This window comes from Harpia harpyja, chromosome 16, assembly GCF_026419915.1.
Source record: "Harpia harpyja isolate bHarHar1 chromosome 16, bHarHar1 primary haplotype, whole genome shotgun sequence".
Taxonomy (NCBI): domain Eukaryota; kingdom Metazoa; phylum Chordata; class Aves; order Accipitriformes; family Accipitridae; genus Harpia; species Harpia harpyja.
Genome location: NC_068955.1, coordinates 3,611,630 through 3,633,490, shown reverse-complemented (window position 1 = coordinate 3,633,490; position 21,861 = coordinate 3,611,630). Strand labels below are relative to the sequence as shown.

At 40.2% G+C, this 21,861-nt stretch overlaps 2 protein-coding genes across 8 annotated transcripts; one reads left to right on the top strand and one right to left on the bottom strand.

The window, feature by feature from the left end:
* Positions 1 to 234: 234 nt before the first annotated feature.
* Positions 235 to 11,443, top strand: SRSF10 (serine and arginine rich splicing factor 10). Of its 7 annotated transcripts, none has more exons than XM_052810733.1 (7): positions 236 to 479; positions 2,623 to 2,729; positions 4,510 to 4,611; positions 6,312 to 6,474; positions 6,767 to 6,817; positions 6,989 to 7,090; positions 10,222 to 11,443. In XM_052810733.1, exons 1-7 carry the CDS (start codon positions 415 to 417, stop codon positions 10,238 to 10,240), a joined length of 609 nt encoding a protein of 202 aa, XP_052666693.1. In that variant the 5' UTR covers positions 236 to 414; the 3' UTR covers positions 10,241 to 11,443. The 7 variants fall into 7 exon arrangements, with proteins under 7 accessions (XP_052666690.1, XP_052666693.1, XP_052666691.1 ...); XM_052810731.1 differs by lacking the exon at positions 10,222 to 11,443 and adding an exon at positions 3,203 to 3,602 and having other exon boundaries at positions 2,623 to 2,794; positions 4,490 to 4,611; positions 6,764 to 6,817; positions 6,989 to 8,037; XM_052810732.1 differs by having other exon boundaries at positions 238 to 479; positions 6,764 to 6,817.
* Positions 11,444 to 12,028: 585 nt separating this feature from the next.
* PNRC2 (proline rich nuclear receptor coactivator 2) lies at positions 12,029 to 16,577 on the bottom strand. The gene is made up of 3 exons (XM_052810736.1): positions 16,405 to 16,577; positions 15,054 to 15,258; positions 12,029 to 14,318 (listed from the first exon to the last, which is right to left on the bottom strand). The coding sequence occupies exon 3, from the start codon at positions 14,298 to 14,300 to the stop codon at positions 13,878 to 13,880; it is 423 nt and encodes a 140-aa protein (XP_052666696.1). The 5' UTR covers positions 14,301 to 14,318; positions 15,054 to 15,258; positions 16,405 to 16,577; the 3' UTR covers positions 12,029 to 13,877.
* Between the last annotated feature and the right edge of the window lie 5,284 nt (positions 16,578 to 21,861).

Sequence of the window (21,861 nt, the reverse complement as noted above, 5' to 3'; positions counted from 1 at the left end):
TTCTCCCTCTTTCGGCGGGAAACGCGAGCGACCGCGGCGCGGGAGCAAGGCGCATGCGCGGACGGCGCCGGAGGGCGGGGAAGTTCCCGCTCGGGTTGTGGGCGACGGCGGGCAGGCGCGCTCTGCGCAGGCGCGCGCTCTCGGCGAGCGGAGAGGCGCATGCGCAGTGGCGGCAAGACCGGTTTCGGCGCCGGCGGTCTCCCCCCCACCCCCCCGTGTTTTCCTCTTCGCGCGGCGCTCTCGCCGGAAGTCCCGCGGGAAGTCTCGCGAGAGGCGGCGGGCGGGCGGCGGTGGCGCTGCGTGCAGCTCCGGAGGGTCGCCTCAGCCGCTCGGCTCCCCGCAGCGCCTGGGCCCTGCCGCTCGTTCGCTCCCTCCCCCGCGCCTCCCCCCGCCCCCGCAGCCGCCACCGCCGCCATGTCCCGCTACCTGCGTCCCCCTAACACCTCGCTCTTCGTGCGGAACGTGGCCGACGACACCCGGTGAGTGGGGGCGGGCGCCAGCGGGGCGCGGGGGCTGCGCAGGCTTTGGCGGGCTCGCTAGGCCGCGCGGGCGGCTGCCGCCGGAGGGGCGCCGGGGCCCTCCCGCAGCCGGGGAGGGCGAGAGGTCGGCCCGCTGCCTTCTTCTGCTTTACCTTTCTCCCTGCCTTGCCTTCCGCGCCCTTCTCCATTTTCCTCTGCCTCCTCGCCATGCTGCTCTATCTCCCTCCTCTCCACGAGGATCGGTTTCAAAACAACGTCCAGAAAGAACAAAGCTGGGCCGGAAGAAAGTGAAACTCTCGTACCCGCGTTTGAGCTTGTCCAGCGGGAGAGCGAGGCGGGATTTGCGTGCCCGTTTCAGGGATAGCCGCCTGTGCCCCTTAGCGATGCTCGGCAGCCGCTGGAGTTTTGAATGCTCTTCTGAAATACAGCGATTGTTGCTAGAAGGGAGAGAACTGCGCGTTTGCTGTGGGTGTCCGCAAAATTCGTGGCGTAGTTGGTTCCGTTAGTATGGTAATTGCTGCCAGTTCAGGTGGAATGTTATTGCATTAATTGTTATGTACCGTGTCCTCTTACGACACTCGGTATGGGGGGGAACCGTGCTTTTTCTCTGTAATAATTGTATTGCAGCAAAACTCCATAAGGTCTAAATATCTGCAGCCACTTAGTGAAATAACTTTTCATAGGGAATTAAAAGAATTAAAAAGTGTGTATTGCACAGGTTTTTATTTATTGCTTAGATATTTTTGGTAAGCTGCTAGATTTCTCCATTTCTGTTTTGCAGTTTATCGTGTTCCTTTTGTGTTTGTTATCAGCTGTGAAACATTTGTAGGGCATATTAGTATAGAATGTATATGCGAGTTGGGGCACTCTTATGCTGTTAATTATTGTATAATTTGTATGGAAGTCCTTGTAAGGTCTAGCTGTATAAAAGGCAAGCACAAGTTTTCAAACTTGCTAACTTGCTGCCTGGGCAGCTTGCACCCAAGTTGTGCAACAAATAACAGTAGTGTGGGCACGATGGAATGGAATGAATTAAGAATTTGATCACATTGTGATCAAATGCGTAAATAGCTTCAAATTAAACATTTTAATTTTTTTTTGCATAAACTTTCTTTCCAGTAGTTTATTTTATTACAAGAACAGTCAAAGAGGACTATTATTTCCAAACTTTTTTGAAATAATGTGGGTCCTATTGAGGCTTTCACCATAAGCTTGTGATTAGGTGGGTGGTACCTTCTTCTTAGAGATGGTTTCATTGTGAGATCTTGATGTTGGTTGTCATAGTTCTCTTCTGCCATCATTGACTATATGCACTCTAGATTCTTTCCCAGCTGATGAGAAAGAGAAATGATTAGTAGTAACTCTTTCATACCACATAAATAGGGTATTACATCAATCTTTCTCATGCAGGTTATTGTCCTCAAATGACACAAAAATACATGTAAAGAAGCTGATGTGATTAAGAAACATCTCTGTTGAGGAGATGGTAATTGTTCCAAGTATAGTTACAGATCCATTGAACAGTTTTGTGCTCAGCTCTCTAAAGCCAACTCTTTGGAAAAGCTATCCTAAGGGCATGAGTGGTTGCTCACTCAAATTTTGTTCTGTTTGATGTGGTTGTAAGTATTGATTATTCTATGGAAATGAGTTTGTGTGACTGGTTTATTCTCATACTGTTTATTTGGATCTTACAGTTGATGTTTGCATGTTGCAAAATCGTTGTCAAGAGTTATGTGAGGTACTTGAATAACAATAATTCTTAGATCCTTCTTTTCGCTTTCTGCCAACCTTTGCTAGTACTTCCTGCATTGAATTGACTAATATGTGTCACTTCTCAGTTTACACTTCTATTGTAGGGTTATGCTGAACACTGGTTTCAAAATGCCAGGGTATATCTTAAGCATCCCTAGTCTTGAGTGTTTCAGAAAAGCCTAGTGTGTTGCTCAACAATGAACTGCTCAAACACTGTTTTCCCCAAAAATGTTTTGCTACATTCATCCTCTACCAACTGCTTCCAGAAAGATGGGTACTCATATTGATTGTAGATTTAAAAAAAAAAAAAAATTATTATTTTTTAATTTGGTGGATGTTTTGTAACACCATAAATAGTGAAAAAACATATAAGATATTTGTGATGTTCTAGGTCTGAAGACTTGCGCCGTGAATTTGGTCGTTATGGGCCTATAGTTGATGTATACGTTCCACTTGACTTCTACACTCGTCGTCCCAGAGGATTTGCTTATGTTCAATATCCTTTCTTCAGATGGCTGATTAGTGAGGGGTGTTGAAGTTTGAAATTCAAGTTTGTGTAAGAGGTAACAAATCTAAATGAAAAAGCAGTTTACTTTTGTGTTGTACCTAATAAGTGTCTTACTTATATTGTGGTGTTTCATTATTTTTGAAGATTAACTTCTCTCAATTGTTCTTTGCCTTTTTGCAAAACTTAAATCAAGTCCAGTAATATAAAAGTTTGCTTATGTCACTGAAATTAATACTATATGATTTAAATGAAAATTTTTCACTGACTCAAAATTGTCTAGCACGTTTTTATTGTCACTGGTATGTAAGTAAACTTGTGCTTAGCAAACTGTGGCTGGTATTCATTGTTAATTTAACAAATGGAAACTAGAATCACTTGATCAAAATCGGATTGTATAAAAAATGAGGTGAACTTCTTTCTTTAATATTGTCCCCTAATTTACTGTCCTCTGTTGTTGCCTCAGAATGTAAAGCTGTACAGTAATGGCGACCCCAAAGAGAAAGCATGAAAGAACCTTTAGAGTAGAGTTCAACAATTAAGGCAAGTAGACAAGCCAAAGACCTCTTAAGGATCAGGCTTGAAGAGAAGGGAGAGTTTGGGAAAAGAAAAAATAAAGAAAAGCTGGAAGAAGGACAAGCCATAATGGGAGACAAAGCTTCGCTTTATCTACAAAAGGGGGAAAAGGTTGTTTTTCAAAGTAAAAGATAAAGCCATCTGTCATTTTTGGCCAAGCATCTCATGACAAGTCCTTCTGACAAGCACTTAAAGAGTTAAAGGTCAAGATGAAGTTGAATGGTGGCCAAGATTAAAGGAGTCATACCTGATGTATCCTACAGAATAACAGTTTTTCTTCTGTTTGTCATGTAAGCAGTAATTTGATGAATGATTCTGGTTTAGTCCATTGACAAAACCTGTAATATTTCTCTTGTGAGTGCTACTGTAACTGTGGTCTTGAATGAAAGTGCATTCGTTCTTGGTTTATCAAGGTATATATACCTACAACATGATAGTTTATTTTCTGCATAGATGATGCTGATGATGAACTGAGTTGCTACAAGGAGAAAGGCAACTCGTTCCTTCAGGTCAGATAGCTGGAAGAAGGTGTGTGAATTACAGTAGTGGTCAATCTCACAGATTAAAATTAGTAATGTCTGTGTTACTGAACATCTGACCTGACTAACAGTGTAGGGGGTTTAGTGTATGCTTTTATCTCAGACTGTTGAAGGTCTGTGTACATGTCTGTGGCATTACATAATGTAAACTTTAAATCAGTTGGTGAAAAAAAGGAAAGCTTTATCCCAATTCTAAAATTAATAGACACATGTTAATTTTTACTGTTGGTATGCCTAACATAACTTAAGAACTAGGGTTTAATTTTAGTAAAGTCAATGTAGCGGAGAGAACTGAATGACCGTTAACAAATGTATTTTGAAAAGGATACCAGGTTTTTTTCCTTGCATAAGTACAAGTGGGAGAAGAAAAAAGTTAGAGTATCACATAGCAACTGCTTGCTGATGGATAAGTTCATGTTCATATTATGAGATTTTAATTTTATTGCAGGAGTTCTCAGGTAGCTGATGGTTAATTAAAAAAAAAAAAAATTTTACTAGCATGTACTGTAGCGTGACCAAAAGAACTTTAAAAAAAACCAACACCAAAACACCAAAAAAACCCCCCTGTAAAATTAGAAAATAACTTATTTTTTATTTTATTTTAAATACCAAATCTGTAAACTACTCAAATTCCCAAGTACCTTAACACTCACCACATTTGAAGATGTCCGTGATGCAGAAGATGCTCTCCATAATTTGGATCGAAAGTGGATTTGTGGTCGGCAAATAGAAATCCAGTTTGCGCAGGGGGATCGGAAGAGTAAGTGCCTTGCGTGTATTTCATCAGACTATGATTTTAGCCTTAATGTTTAGTGCCAGGCAATATTACATGTGTTATTAATTGTTGTGATATGTTCTTACTTGCATATAAATAGTATGTGGATGTTTTGCTTCTTATCCAGTAACTATTAATGATTCATTTTAATTAAAAACAGATAACTAAGTACGACGTTCACTTGCCACAATCTGATTCTTGCTGCTAGATGAAAATTCTTAAGAGCTTTCTGTGCAGCTCTGTGTGTTTGCAAAGGAAGCTTGACTTGAAAATTCTCCCTGTCAAAACGAGTAGCCCAGTTTTAATGTATTGCAATGTTTATTTTGTGTTGAAGCATATTAGTGATTCTGTGTTGACATTTCCCAGTGCAGTCCAATTTCCAGGATTGAGGTAATGTCTTCATGTTTATTTGGCTGCAGGATAAAAGTGAATTTCAAGGTATCTCAATTCAAGGTGAAACAGAAGTCTTATTTTCTGAACAGATAATTGTAAAGGGAACTTATGTCTTTTAATTCTTACTCGTATGCATATTCTTAATATATATATAGATACAGATTTTATATATATATATATATAGATAGATACAGATATTATATAAAAATAAAACATGCTGTTGGTAAACCTAACCCATACCTATTGATCTAAACCAGGACTATAATATTTGCATGCAGCTTGGGAATAAAAGCACCTTAAAGATCTTTCAGTTAAAGCTACCAAAGAAACAACCTAACTGTCTAGGTTTCCCTCAAATGCACACAATTAACTTCTGTTGAAGTCAATGGAAATTAGACACTCTGAAGGGCAAGTTTCTGTCCAGCATAAACATTGGGATTTCTAATAAGTTTCTGAACAAAAATTAACTAAATCTACTTTTAGTGTTGTAAACAGCAGCACTTAAAAGGTAAAAATTGTAGCTGTTTAGTATGGATAGTGTTCATTACAGCATGATGTGTTTAAAATACTTTGAGCATGCTCTTGGGGTTTGAATGAGAATGGGATTTAATACAAAGGAAAGACAGCTGTGCTGCTGAGAGAAAACACAACAGAAGACTAATAAGTTCATTCATTCTTCTTAATTGTTTTAATAACTAAGCCACAGAGTGAATGTGCATTGTTATACTGGTAGGGGGGTACTTTTAGAATCAAACTTCTCTTTGTGTGGCATCCATTGATGCTTCTGTATAAGCTGTCTTTTAATCATTAAAGAAGACTCTGGATCAGGTGTAATGCGTGGTGCTGTGTAATCAAGAAAATGGGTGTTTAATTCCCTGTTAGCTTTCACTCTTTGGGTAAATCCAGGAATGTTAGAATGTTTCAGTCATGGGTTTGGCCTGTCACACCAGTTTCCAGGTGGCCTGCAATCACCTTAGCCAGTTCTGTGTTCTGGTTTTATGGAACATTAGTCCTTTCTTACTGTTTTCTGATTTGGTTGGGTTTTTGTTATGGCTTTTTTTTCCTAGATTTGTAATGCCTATAAGGCTGCATTAATTTTTGTCCAGTGGTTAAAGCAGCAAAAAGCAAATGGCATACAGCAGTCTCTCATCTGTCCTTTTCATAAATATCTCTGCTAGAATCAGGAATTTGGCTTTCTGCTAAATACCAAATATATGGATTAGTAGTGTCACTAAAGGGAAAGTAGAGCATCTTTTTTAACTTAACATGTTAAATACTGCTATTTTTTACAGCACCAAATCAAATGAAAGCCAAGGAAGGGAGAAACCTATACAGTTCTTCTCGTTACGATGACTATGACAGATATAGGCGATCTAGAAGTCGGAGTTACGAAAGGAGACGGTCTAGAAGTCGTTCTTTTGATTACAGCTATAGAAGATCGTATAGTCCCAGAAAGTAAGTGTAGTGTGTATTTGGCTTCAACTGCATGGCAGTCTGTTGGAGGAGAAATACCACATTGACTATTTAATTGTTAAAATCTTGAATAATCTTTTTCTATTGTGGGAGTAACTTGTGGGAGTTACCTTGCATGCTACATCAAATCAGAAATATTGAATGAAATGATTCTGTGCTTCATTGAAGAATAATTACAAGCAAATGCACAGTTTGAAAAATAATTTATTAAGCATTTGTATACCTACATGGGTATTTGTCACCGTTTACTTTTTCTGATGTACCTTTCTAGCAGTAGACCTACTGGAAGACCTCGTCGTAGCAGAAGCCATTCGGACAATGATAGGTAAAATACTTTTTACACCCTTTAAATTGAAAACTAGTTCACTGTATTCCTTTAACTATAGGTTTAAAAAAAGTTTCTCCTGCAAAAAACGGTAAACAATTTTTAATGTACTAGATGTCTAAGAATAGTGTTTTTACATTCAAATCTCCTCTCTCCCCTTTATTCTGATAGGTTCAAACACCGCAATCGATCTTTTTCAAGATCTAAGTCCAATTCAAGATCACGATCCAAGTCACAGCCCAAGAAAGAAATGAAGGCTAAATCACGGTCTAGGTCTGCATCTCACACCAAATCTAGAGGCACCTCTAAAACAGATTCTAAAACACACTATAAGTCCAGCTCAAGATATGAAAAGGAGTCGAGAAAAAAAGAACCAGCTAGATCCAAATCACAGTCAAGATCACATTCTAGATCTAGGTCAAAATCCAGATCAAGGTCATGGACTAGTCCCAAGTCCAGTGGCCACTAACAGTGTATCCATGTTGTTTTTAGGCATGTAAGATTCATTTACACACAGTTCAGTTTACTTAAATTATCAGGAATATGATGTTGCAACAGTGCTAAAAAATATTTTCTTTGTCAGTTTTCCCTGTAGCCGACAATGGTTAAAATTAAAACAGTGTTGAGAAGCCACTGAGAGAGAGCGAGAGAGAGAGAGTGTCCATTTGGTTAAATGTCATGGGCAGCTACTGATTTGGTTGTGGTGTCTCTATGTATATTTTTGTAAAGAGTTGCATTTTTAATGCTTAGATATTGGTGATGACTTGATTGATCGTAACTTGCAACATTGTCCTATTAAAAATGTCATACCCGTAGAGAAATTGGTACCAGTTTGTGCTGAACAGTTAAACCAACTGTTTAACTTGTTCTTTAATGCTAAACTTTGTGATATAAACAGAGAACTGGACAGCTGTAGTGCAACACTGACTGCTGTGAAATGCAGACTGGCAATTTTATGTTTCCATTGTTCAAAGGCAGGCTTCTGTGTTCTCCATGCCCACTGACACAAGTAGGTTGGTAACTGGAGCTCTTTGGAGAGATATATTTGAGATTTCTCTTTAACCCTGCCATCTGGAGAGATGGTACTAACATTGCATGTACTACATGGGGAGAGAGTTGGTCTTGGAAGCTCATTCAGAGATTGTGCAGTGTCGGGACTTGTCAGGATAGAGGCTTCACTGCTTTTGACCTGGCTGTTAGTACTAAATGCGTGAGGGGGGGGGGGAAAACCACCTTGAAATGGAAAATTAAATTCAGATTTCAACAAATGGCAGAGCAACTAAATATTAGGTTGTGTGTACATTTTATGCAGTTTTTGTATCTATTCTAAATTTTAGTGAGCAGTTAACCATAAAATTGCTTAGTTTTCCTGCTGTTAGATACAAGTAGATTGTTTCGAGTTGTGTGTGTACAGTATATAAGAACTAAACTTTTATGCCAATGACTCCTGTGGTTAGTTGGTGTATTCATAGGTATAAAACTGTAGCCATCTCTCTTCCTGAATAACAAAGGCTTGCTTTTACACATCAAAAAAGTATTTGGTCAAGCAAGTCTGAATCACTTCTTCCTCAGAATGGATAGTGGTTTGGTTACAAGATTTCATTTTACTTAAGAACAAATGTTTGAAGTTGGGTATGAACAAGAGCTGCATCTCTAGCTATTTAGTTTATCACTAATACAGTATATTTAGTAAATTGAATGTGAAAAATAACAAAACCAGTGTGTAATCTTACCAGTATTTCTCTAGAAGGCAAGATACTTTGTTATGAAAATGGCTTTTGGCATTGTTTTTTCCATTTACCTTCAAAAGCCAGCATCAAACACCTAGTGTTCCTTGTTGTCATGTAGTAGCATATAAAGACATTGATTTCAAAAAGTTCCTTTTTAGAGAAATGTTTTAGTTTTGGTTTTGGTGTTTTCAGCAGGGCCTTTAAAGAAATGCAGATGGCTTTTAAATATTGGCAGTGGAACGTGCTTAGGGGGTTGATCCTAGAATCTTTGTACATTTGATAGTATTTCTAACTTTTTCTTTACTGTTTGCAGTTAATGTTCATGTTCTGCTATGCAATCATTTATATGCACGTTCCTTTAATTTTGTAGACTTTCCTGGATGTATAGTTTAAAAACAGCAAAAAGTCTATTTAAAACTGTAGCAGTAGCGTGCAGCTCTAGCAGAGGAAAGTTGTGGGATTAAACTTTGTATTTCCTTTCTTATAGAGGCTTCTAAAAAGGTATTTTTATATGTTCTTTTTAACAAATATTGTGTACTACCTTTAAAACATCAATGTTTTGATCAAAATAACTAAAGACCCAGCTTATTTTCTGCTTGCTGTAAATTTAGCAAACATGCTGTAATAAAAAAATGAAGGAAATACTGATCCACTGGAATTATTGTAGCTTTAGAATTTGACTCCAGAGCATGGTTAGGAGTAGAGCTATGCATCCCTTATGGAGTAAAATCCTTACTATGGTATTTCAGTAAAGTCAGGAATTTATCATTTAATGCCTGAATAAATATCATTTCACATTTTTAAAGGGGTACTAGACAAAATGAGAATGATAAGCGTATGTTTTAGTCTAATATATTGAAATTTCTTTTCCATTAACTTTCATTATTGCTGGATGGACTGCCCTATGGTTATAATTCAGATATTATTAGCCAGGTAATGAACTACTTAAAATCAACAATTGAAGATTCATATAGAACCAAATTTCTAGTATCACCTTATCGATTTATATTTGCCATATCAAAAATTGCACCAGCAGTGGTTCTCTAGAAGGTGGTAAAACTTTGCTGATGACGATTAGAAATCAAGCTGCCTCCTGGCACTTTTGGTATATACGACTGGTTCTTCTTATGCCACTGAAGAAAAACAACTCTGAAAACACTTAATTGCTTTGATAAACCCACCCTTAAACTTTGTTAGATGAGCTGTGATTATCTTGTAGCTTTCTGCTTGTAACAGCAGAAAACCCCACCCTTTTCAGCTTGCTTAAATGAGTATAGTCTTCATGACTATAGGAAGGATAGGAAGTAGGACTAAAATCCTACTTAAAAGTGGTCCACCTGACTGTGGCGTGGGAAAGTGTGGTTATGTTTTTGTCAGCAACCTGTAAGGAAAGGAATTGCTGTAATTAATGTTCACTTTAGTCCAGCCAGAATTACAGCTGGATCAGTGGGGAGGAGGAGGGAGAACATCTTTGTGTCCAGGCTGAGGTTCTAATTTGAGACTGCAGAGTAACAGTAACTGTACCTTAACGATATTGTCAGCATGTCCTTATATTGTGTGCCTCAACATTGATGTATAGCACAGTTTAAATTTTTTTTTTGTTTTGAAAATCCAATTCATTGCAAGTATAATGTAGTATCTGACAGTTCTGATGGTTCTTTCTTTCTCTCCCAGAGGTAGGACTAAACTTTGACTTGACTTGTGTATATGAACAAGCCAGAAAAGCCGAACACAAACCCACGATGTTTCAAGAGTGCATGAATAAAGATGTTGTCCTAGTTCTTGCTCCCATGGAAAAATTGTGAAGAAGCTGTTCTGTGGGCCTTTCAGTTGGGGACGAGTTAGCAGGATGTGGCCAAAAGGGCAGGGAATGTTTATGCATTCATGCAAGTCAAGCCACAGCCCATCTAGATAACATCTCCCTTCCTTGATGCAGGTGTCCTAGTCCTGCTCTAAAAAAAGCAGTAGCCTGTCTTGTGCAAGCTACCTGCAGGTTATGCACAGCTGGAATGCAAGAACATACGCAGGCTACAAAAGATTATGTACAGGCATCTTTCTTTTGGAGTCTCAAGAACGGTGGGAATTATGTTTTTCTGTGGTAAACTAGATTTTGTCATTCCTGCAAAATTTGTAGAATTGAAGTAGTATGTAAAAATTCTGCTGAAAGTAATGGCTGTGCTCCAAAATATCTGCAGCGTATTGATTTCTCTCAGCAGTAATAGAAGGCTCTATTGGAACTTCTTTTTCACCAAAAGTCCATGCACCCAACTGATAATTAAAAATCTTAAATTTAGTTGTTAAGTAGCTGGGTGTTTAAATTAGGGACTATGATAGACTGGTCTCTGAAAGCTAAATGTTATCCTTTCTATGTCTTTTAAAGATGTTTAAATGTACAGTATAATGGCTTTATTCAAAGTGGAAATTTTCAATTTAAATGTTATTTTGAGCTCTCTTCTTGGAAAGAGCTTTTTTTTTTTCTTACTGTTTAGTCTGGGGTAACAGCTTGAAATATGTTCAGAGAAGGGTAATTGGATTGATATACATTGCAGCACTGCTACTTGATTTTTTGGCAGGGATGTTGCAGATTAACATTTTGAAGTACAAAGGGATAAATTTACACATTTTTAGGACATAATCACCCATTAATAATTGCTGGTTTTCTCCATTTATCTTGTAACTTGCTTAAAAAGTCTGTAGTCCATTGCTATAATATTTGTCTAAAGATGCTCTTACTGATGAGACTATTATAGGAAGGGAAGACTATGTACCCTGTAGTGTGTTTGATCAAAAGATGCTAATGTTTTATTCATACACATCCTTTCTTCTTGAGTTTTGTGTTCCATCTGTGCAAATAACCCTGTGAATTGGGAATAAAATGTACAAGTTTTGACTATAACTTGAGAGCACCTTCTGACTTAATTAATACAGCCGTAGTCTGTTGGAGATTTGATCACCGAGCACTGAATACCCGAGGAAGTTCCCTCTAGCCCACAGCACTGAGCCAGCGACCCATCGTCAGAGGTAGCAGAGCCTGATCACAACTGTACACGGCTAAGCTTAAGCTGCATCTACTCAGGCTAGCGTGTCTCACTTTCCTGGGCAGAGCCCACCAGCCCCTTAGCAGGTGCCGTTTTGGTTTTTTGAGTAACATTAGTTTTCCAGCCTTGTGTTCACAGATTGCGGGCAAGGCACAAATGAGAGGGCTGTAGTTCAAGAAACCTCTTTCGTTGTGAAGCGATTTCCAGCTTGTTCTGCCACTCGGCCTGCAGAGGTGTACAGAACCTGTGCCTGGGGCTCCCTGGTTACCGATTCTACCAGGTAAAGATAACTGTGAAGAGCTTCTTGCCAGTTAAGGATAGGAAAGGGGGCATTTAAATACATTAATTGGTATTCTGAAGTGTCAGAGCTTTATAGAACTCCTTGAGCTGCCAAAATTGGGTAGTCCCACTTTTTCCATTACCATCTTAAAATACATAGATGCTTTTAGGGGGTGAAAAGTTTAGTTTATTTAAATTTTTGTTGTTTCCAATTTGTACATATACCATTAGTAATTGACAATTTGAAGTCGAGTATACACAATTGTAACTGGGGTAACAGCTCATACACTGGTGAAGGTCCAGGTCACAAAGATACAAGTTTAAAGACTGCCAATTCCATCTTATTTGGAGCAATAGATTTGTAAACATTCAACCAGCTGCCAATGCATTTTGAATGTACAGAAAGACATCTCAAAGAACATTTCACAGTCTACAAAACTCCCTTTCAAGTTAAAGCACTTTTTTAGTAATTACTGTATTTTGAAATAACCTTGGAGTCTGTTATCACAGTTCAGTTGTTTCTATTACAGGATCAACTGAATTGTGATTGATAGCACTGAAAGCTGTGTGCTGGCAACTGCCCCTGTCCCCATTCTGAAGTTGACATATTCTAGCAAATACTGGGACAAAGTAATGTAGCATTGATGCATTTTAGAAGCAGAAAACTCTTACTTCAGTTTTATCAAACACCCAAACTCAGGCATTTGCATTTCTTGTGAAACACCCAATTTGATTTTGAACACCTTAGTGTTTTTTTCATCATTTAATACACACCTCTCCTATACATTCAGAACATGAGTATCTCAAACTTGAGCAGCTTTTTTTTTTAGTTTTTTTTTTATTTTATTAAAAATTCTAAATAAGCTTCTTTTGCACTGAGTTTACTTTAAAAATGAGCTCACAACCAAGTAAAACGTGCATATTCACTGTATGTTAAGTGCAAGGGCACAGCCACAAATGTCTTTCATTTTTTTTAAACAAAATATCTTTTTTATATCATGCCATGTACTCAACATGGTCATCTTACATTCAGCAGTTTTGTACTAAAAATACTTCTGTGCAGGAAAGCCCAGCATAAATTTACATATGCTACAAAGTTTTACATTTTATTTACATGGCTCTGTCTTCCCTATGAAAACATTTTAATACCTGCCACAAGCTACTGTAACTTAAAACAATATTACAGGGTAACCAATTTAAGACCAGTCTAACTATTCCACCTTTTTCATAATTTTAAAAATGGGTATAAAAATGTATTTTAGAACTCAGCAGTGCAATCAGAATACAAAGGATTTTTTACAGTTTTTTGGCAGTCATCTGGCAATGCAATGTCATTAGTTGGCACAGTCTGACTTGAAGTATTGCTAGAGCTGGAGAGGCAATTACAGATTTGCCCGATGTGTTCTTCCATCTTTTCAAGAACATGCACCAGTATGTTTCCTAGATCTCAATTTTAGTCACAGGCTCGAAATGCTTGTCCTCCAATTCAAGAGTGCTAAACAAAGCTCACAGGTATGAACGAGAATAATCTGTGATTTACCTAGTGCCTAGGTGGAGGTCTGCTCTGCAGAGTTTTTATTTACCTAGCAAATTTTACGCAAGTTTGCAAAGCAGCAAATACCTGACTAAAGCTTTCAGTGCATCTTTTTCCAGTTAATGCTGCATTAAGTTAGGTAGAAGTTGGTTTTCTGATACCATACCAAAGAGTAGTCACAATTCCAATTTTGGGAGACAGTCCCATTTACGCTTACAATAAATGGTGACTGTTCAGGATTTTATTAGATTGATTATAGAGAAAATACCTATTTCACAGTGAAGTGAACACAGCACACAACTTTTGAGGTAAAACATTAGGGGAATGTAAACTTCCACCCCCTTCTCTTCCAAGTGACTAACTACATGCAGCAAGAACATCTATTTCCGTATGCCTGTGCATCTGGAGTTAGGAATAACAATTCTCAAATTCGAAACCCTGTAAATTTAAATAACTTTAAAAATATGAAGAGTTACATCTCAAGCCTGGACTTTAAGTAATGTTTTAAGCTGAAATGTCATTATTTCTTTATCAGAAGGTTTAAAAGAAACAGGTACCCAGTGGCTTGGTGGCTTAGGAAGAACACTTGGTGAGGGTGGCTCACTAAATTTTGCTCCAGCATAGTTCTGATTGGCTTGAGGTGTGAAAAACAGATTGCGATTTGATAAAGTAGGACTCCAATTTTGATTATTGGGGAAATGAACATTGTTCTTTCCCCCTTTTTGCATGGCCTGCCATGCACCAGATGATGAGTTGCATCCATGTCCTCTTTCTTTCTTCATATAGGTCTTCATCTGCGAATTCTGGTCTTTGTTCTTCTGCCTGTTTTTAAGTTGTTGATGGTTCTTGGTGGTATTTCTGGACTGGGGAACTGGAATGTTGAATCTTTCTCCACCACCCATCTTCAACTTAAATGTCACCTGTAAAAACAGGGGAAAAAGTCAGTGGAGTTTGCATTACAGCTTTTTTTTTTAAAAAAAAAAACAAACAAATATTTCAGAGAATTTTTAGATTCTAAGCAAGGGGACTGAAATCAATCTAACCAAAACTTGCATCAATTGAAAGTAGTGGTTTTTTCTCCTTCACTAGACACCAATAATACCTAAAACTTAGCTGGCACACTCGTGAGAACTGAATTATAATGCAGCTTATCTTCCAAGCTTCCAATGGCTTAACAGTTCTGCTGGTGATGGCTGACCAGCACATCATATACCAGTCCATCCTTGAGGAATCAACAGTCACAGCTTTGTCTACCTAGTTATGAAAACGCTGGTCCTCCAGGCAGCCCAACTACTAAATATGCCACGTCTTTTCTCCTCAGCAAAAGGTGTTACCAGAAGAATGTGAAAGGCATGTTGCTCACCAAATACAGTGCCAAATTTAAGATGTTAGTATTTAATCCTGAAGACATTTAAACCAAGCTTGTTACGCCTAACGATCCGGGCAAAGTTTGCACTGATAAAGCCACTCCCCAGTCTTTCTGGTAAGTCCCAGAATTACTCCGATAAACCCCAAATGAACTGAAAACAACCTCAAATGGGAAACAGCCATTTGTAGGAACTTCCAAAGCAGCCAGCCAGATACTATCACACAGTACTTGGCACCTTCATGCTGACTCTCCTACAGTATATTATTCCTCTCCCACCCCCATTTACCTTTCAGTTGTCTTCTCAGATTCCACACTCTCCAACTCCTGCCCCCTTTCTTGCTTCCAGGCCTGAAAGAGTAGGTGCTGCCTTGTGCTCGACTCCTTCCTTTGGCTAGGAATAGAAGTTTTCATGGGCTGATCTGCTGTATTCAGCCAGGTAGCCGAGCCCAACATCGGATTCTCGGCACAGAAGCTCCAAGGGAGAAGTCCCACTGCATAAATGAGAATGAAGTTCGAATTCAGGTTAAGGAAACAATTGTTCCTTTTCAGATTTGGAAAAAAAAAAAGCTGAAATAATTCAGACAATTCATAGAGTCAGTTATGTCTCTTATTTGTTAAAGATGACAATATACTTCAACTTAAAAAAAAAACCAAACCACAAAAATACCCACAACCAAAAGATACGGTAGTATTCATCTTACTCTACTTACATAAACTTCCATCATTATACTTGGCATTTCAAAAAGAATAGCATTTTTATCATGCTCTCTCTATATATAGTCTTAATAAGCATTTTAATAGGCAGGCAAGAACCTTATGTTTTTTTTAATAAGTAAAAAAAAGTCAAACACAACGGAAAATACTTTGGGATGAACTCTTAGGGAACTAGCGCTTCAATACCTCACTCTTGAGTACAAAGAAACCCTCCCTGAAAACTACCCCTTGAGAACTCACCCGCCTAACTGTGGCACCAGAAGAGGAAAGCACCACCCAGAATTACTGCGTACAGAAACCGACCCAAAGTGTCCCAACGCTTCCCATGAAACCAATCGCACCCCCAAACCCTCCTCCAGCCATTACAACAGAGCTCCATTTCTAGTCTGTCAGCTGTTTTTTTCACCTTCGTTAGCAAAACAATTCCTTATTAACTCTTACAATAATTTCCTGTTAGCCCATGGCTCGTCCTCTGGGCTCGTCCTCTCCTGAAATCTTTTAAAAAATATTCTAATCTTAAGGCACGCCAATCTGTTCACCCCTCTTAATCGATATGTCACTCTTCAGAGTCATCACCACCCCCAGTCCATCTCTCCCCAAAAGCTCCAGGAAGAGCCGCCCATTTTATTTTCAGCTTTCACCTTCTTGCGACTAAAACTAAGGGCCGAGATAACGTCATCAGCACAATCCAAGCTGCTGTTTGCTCCCACCGGAGCAGCCCTCAAGCTCGACGCTTGCCAGAGCTCCATCTGTTCGTCTCCGAATTTTCTTCTCTTACACACACCCCCCCCGATCCCTCGTCCGGCCTGACCCCGCGGGGAGCCGGGAACCCCCGTCCCCACTTCCCCAACAATGGAACAGCTCAGCGAGCACAACATGGCGGCGACAGAGCCCGGCCCTTCCCGCACCGCTTCCTCCCTTACCGACTTCTGTCCGTCTCGTTCACCCACAAGTACAGACACACACACACGGGCCTTTAGGAACAGACCCCGCTGCTCCTCCGCCGTCACTCTCCGACACCCCCCCCCCCCGCAAAGCACAGCCCAAACCGCGCCACCAACTCCTGCCGCTGCCCCTCTATCCCCCACACAAAATGGCGGCCGCTTCCCTACGCCGTATAACACCCACACCCTCCTCCCCCCTCCCCAGACCGTACTGCTACAGCCAATAGGAGCGCGCTGCCTACTCCCTCCGCCAATGCGAGCCAAGCTCCGCCTGTTGCCGGGAGGAAACGAGGCAGACTGGCCGCCAAGGGCAGGCGGGGCCGCCATTTGAATCTCCTCAGCGCAGGGCAGCTCGGGACCGCGGCCCTTTGTCCCGGGGCCGGGGCCTTTTGTCCCGGGGCCGACCCCTCCGCCGGACGGCGTCTGCGGCACGGCCCGAGGGTCCCCGGGCTGCGGTCCCCAACCCCCCCGGCCGTGCAGCCAGCTTTCTTCCCCCCCCCCCCCCCGCCCTCGCTCGGGAATTAGCACAACAAAAGGGGGGCGGGGTGGGGGGGTGGCCGTGCCAGCTGCCGCTTGGGGCTTCAAAGAGGTAAAATAATTAACAAAAAACCAACACCCTCCGGCTGTAAGAGGGTCCCCGGGTGCGGGGATTCGCTGAACAGCGAACAAAGAGCAAAAATCCAGCCCCGCAGAGATCCCCCGCAGCTTTCAGATCTCCAAATGGAGTATCTCGAGTTTGTCGAGCCCATACCTCACACCTGCACTTACCTAAATTAACTAATTTTTTAAATTTAAATTATTAGAAACAATTTAGGGGGATTTTTTTATGTCACAAGGTAGGGAAATGCGTGAAGGGAAAAGCTTCCACAGGTTTAAAACTGCTGTTGTGGGAAGGGATTCAAAACTGCAGAGCCCTGGCACTGGCTGCTGTTCTGTTTCCATTCGCACACTCTCGTTTTGCCTCAAGGGATCGTTTACACCGAAACCCACGAGTTTTGGCCTTTACCGTGTACAGGCTGAATGAAAATTACATATACACGAGAAACCCGCACACTCTTAAGAGAGCTCCCGCTCCCTGTCCACCACAGAGGGGCCAGTCAAGCACTGTAGACTGCATTAGGGACCAAAAAAAAAAAAAAAGGAATCTCAAAAGAAAATGGAAAGAAGTTAATTCAGTTTAAACAACACCAGGGCGGGGGGGGGAGTGGGGAGTACTTAAAAACAACATATGAACATTCAGAGTTTTTATTTTGAGGTATAGACAGATACCTTGAGTTCATTGAGGTATGCATTTTTAGCTACAGAATGGAAAAATTACTCTTTTCTCCTTTATCTGTAAACCATTTAAAACAGAGCTGGTTTCTTACTGCCCAGCACCTAGTATTACAGGGTTCTGACCCATCATAGGGTCTTCAGGCACTAACAGGATAGAGGTAAGTACTCCAAAGAGAAGCTGCATCTAAGAAATTTGTATTTCATTATGCAGTGTTATTGAAAAAGACATGGTATGTTTTAATATACAAGATGTGTTGACATAACCAAGCCCAGACCTTTGTTCATGTTCTTTATTGTATGTTTTCACAAACCAAGCTGAGATTAATTTGTTTTCCTCCCTTTGCTCTGTATTTCTTGGCACAATGTTATGGCTAAGGTCCTTTTAGTGGCTTTCATTTAGATAGAAGACAACAGTGTCTGCTGTAACCAAACACTTAAGCCTTGAAATTCCACTAATTATCTCACACAACTCTCCTATAATGCACATCAGCAGATTTTTGCTTTGGTTCTATCTTTAGTGTGTTTATATCTGCTAAAACATCATCTCATCTCAGTGCGTAGATGTTTTTAAGTGAGGACATGTCACTGAGATTTAAAAACAGCATTTTACTGGCTGCAAATGTGCTCCTTGTCTGGGGAGCAGAACAGCAATGTACTTTTCAGTTCAGATCAAGGATGACACAAGGTCTGGCAGGTTTTCCTCACTATGTTTCAAATATTTCAAAAAAGCATCTTGACTTTCAGAATTGGTTTTGGGGTCAGGCTGACACATTTAGCAAGAGGGGAGCAGGAAATGTCAGTGATAAGCCAATCTTGTACTTGTGCAGAAACTGTTTCACTGAAACACACCAGGAAAACAGTTGAATGCTACAGTAAATTGTGTCATTCAGAGTTCAGGCAGGAACTCAAAGGGTATTTTTTAAATCAAAAGGGCAGGCAGTCCAGAATATCCAAAACTTGCAAACAAAGAGAGTTACCCATGCTTGGCATTTCAGCTGCTAAAACCTTTGGCAGGTTTCCTCTCCTGCAGTGGAAGAAACCAGAGCTACAGTAACCCTAACATGGACAGAAGCACTCGAGTGTCTGCTACGTCCTGCAGACACAGCACAGACTCAGTCCCGGGGTTCAGTCTTGATCCCCTATCATCACGATCTGAGATCCCTTCAAGAGGAGCTACTTCACTCTCTCAAATAACGATTTTTAAACCCTCTTGGTTTTTTTCAATGGCCTCAACACAAGACTACTTTTTCCAAAGCCTATGGCACCATATGCCCCTGAGTTACTCATGGGCAGACTGGGCTGCAGCAAGATGTGAGCTGCCTCCAGGAGCAGCTGATATAGAGAACGAACTGCTTATTGCTTAATGATCTAGCTCGTCTTGATTATCTCTCTGTAACTTTACATACCAAGGACTGGTGTTTGTCAAGGATTAAGCCTGTCAGAGACTGGTACTTGTCAAGGACTGATATGTCAAACACAGGGAGCCATGAGCAATCACAAAACTTAATTAAATGTTTGATGAATTTACGATCTTGTTGAAAAGCCACAAGCAGAGGCCTTGCTTGAATAGATAGGGCTGGAAAAGATAAGAACTCCTGCCTTTGTTCTCATCCTTGTAGATAATTTAGCTTAAACTAGCCATATGGTTTTACATCACTAATGAAAACTTAGATAATAAGATCACTAACAAGCATTTTTTTAGGGACTAACATGCATTCTTTAGGATAAAATGTATCAAAACACATAAAGGACCATACTGCGCAGAATCACCTGAGGAGGGTCAAGTAGCAGACAAGTGAGGAAGACTATGGAAGACCACCAGAGGACTCCTGAAGACCACCAGAGACCTTCAATGCGCCTGCATAAAGGACATTTGCATATGCTAATAGTTTCCCAGAAAACTAATGAATATGTATAACATTTCTCGGAAATCTAGTGAATATGTATGTAGAACATGTACTTAACCCGCACAATTAGGCCCGACGGTGTGCACGATAGGGGGAGCGATCCCCGTGTACCCAGCGCTGCCAATAAAGAATACCTACTTAATAGTTAATCAAACTATTGAGTTAGTTTCTTTGAATCAATCTGGCAACCCAGATGGGACCTGCTCTGCTCGGACCCGCTGAGAACAGGACTCCCTAGGGTACCCCCGGGATTTCCCGGAGGGACTCCTCGCCTCAATTGGATCACTGCTGGAGCAGACAAGGACCATCTAAAGGAGTAAAGGTATTCTTCATGCTTTTATATTTATTTTATTTTGGGACTGGTCATTTGAAAAGCTGTCCATAAGTCATAAGGTAAACTTATGCAGGATGGCATATACCAGGTAGCTAGCACCCTTGGTATACATTTGGTGTGGTATACATTTGGGTGCTTTTATTTCGGTACACTCTGTATGCTTTTGTATACCCTGTGTGCTTCAAGTTTGGTACACACTCTTGTGCTTTTGTTTATGTTTTGGATTTGGTTTTGACATTTTTGGTTACCAAACATGGTAAACACTATTGGAACTGAATTACAGATATCATTTGTGGATTTTGGTCTTTGGATTGCAAATTGAAATTATAACTAAAATTGTGGGTTGAGTGTTTGAGTAAACGAGACGCAGCTCAGCTGCAAAGCGAGTGTGGAATTCTGATCCGCAGTTTTGTAACTCCACGAGGGGTACAGCCAGAGAGGAACAAAGTGTGACTCACTGATGATTTGGAACTTGAATTGATATGTTAGCGTTATAATTGCAAGTTTAAGTTTGATTGTTTTAATCATTTTGTGTTGGTGTAAGAAAGTCCCTGTATGGTGCATCGTATAAATGTGGGTATTTGAATGGTGTCTTTTACATCCAGGAAACAAGTGTATGCCCTTGTATATCTTGGAATGCATATGGTGCAAACAGGGGATGCAAATAGATTGTGGAGAGGATATTGAATACCCTGAGTGTCGGGTCTGGACTCCCTGGGATGAGAGGGCACAGGCTACGTATACAGTTAAGGTTGTTTGTGGTTGGAAAGGTAAAAATCAAAACAAGTAATATGGGAGGTAAACAAAGTGGTGGAATATTGAAAAAGAGCCCCTTAGGCTGTATTTTGGATCACTGGAAGGAGATGGGGGGACCACCAGGTGGAAGCATGGATAGGAAAGCTTTAATAAAATATTGCAATCAGTGGTGGCCTTTATATAAGTTAGATGATGATGAGAAATGGCCCTTTCATGGGACATTGAATTATAACACTTTGTTACAATTGATGATGTTTTTGAGACGAGAAGGAAAATGGGATGAGGTGATGTATGCAGATATGTTTTTCACTTTAAGAAATCATTCAGAATGGCAGAAAGAATGTGGCATTAATTTGGCCCCACAAGATCCTTTTGTGTTAGCAATGGACAAGGAGCAGAAAAGGACTACAGGGAAGATGAAGAAATGTTGTTCGGCATGTAGTACAGGACAAAGATGTGTAAAATTAAAGGAAACTGAGGAAAGAATAGATGGTTTTGTTTTTCCAGCACCCTTACTACTGCCAACACCCATAGAAGGTAATTTTACTGACGATACGCATGCAAAAGAACCTGATGAAGGTATGAGCACAAGAGATTTAGGTTTTACTCCTATTACAGCTCGCACCTGGAGTAAGGTCAGTCCAATAATCCAGGCTCCCTTAACACAGGCAATAGGAGCTACCGGTCCTGTGAGGATTAAAGTACCATTTACGATGAATGATTTAGATTCATGGAGGGAAACAGTAAAAGGATATCAGGATGATCCTGAGGGAGTTGCTAAAAGATTTGAGTTAATCATTAAAAATCAAGATCCAGATTGGAAAGATATTGATTTGATGTTAGATGCCTTAACCGAAACTGAAAAGCAATTAATAATAAAGACTGCTCAGACTCAGGTCCAAATTCAAATAACTGCTGGGGTTTTACCTGGTACAGTAGATAATCACATACCAAGAACAGACCCCAATTGGGACCCTAATGACAATAGTGATTACCAATTGTTGAAAAAATATCAAGAATGGATAAAGATTGGTATCGAAAATGCAATACCGAAAGCAGTCAGTTGGTTAAGTTTGTATGCAGTAAAACAAGGTCAGACTGAAACTCCCACAGAGTTTCTTGATAGGTTAGGAGCAGCTATGCGGAAATTTACTACCTTAGATC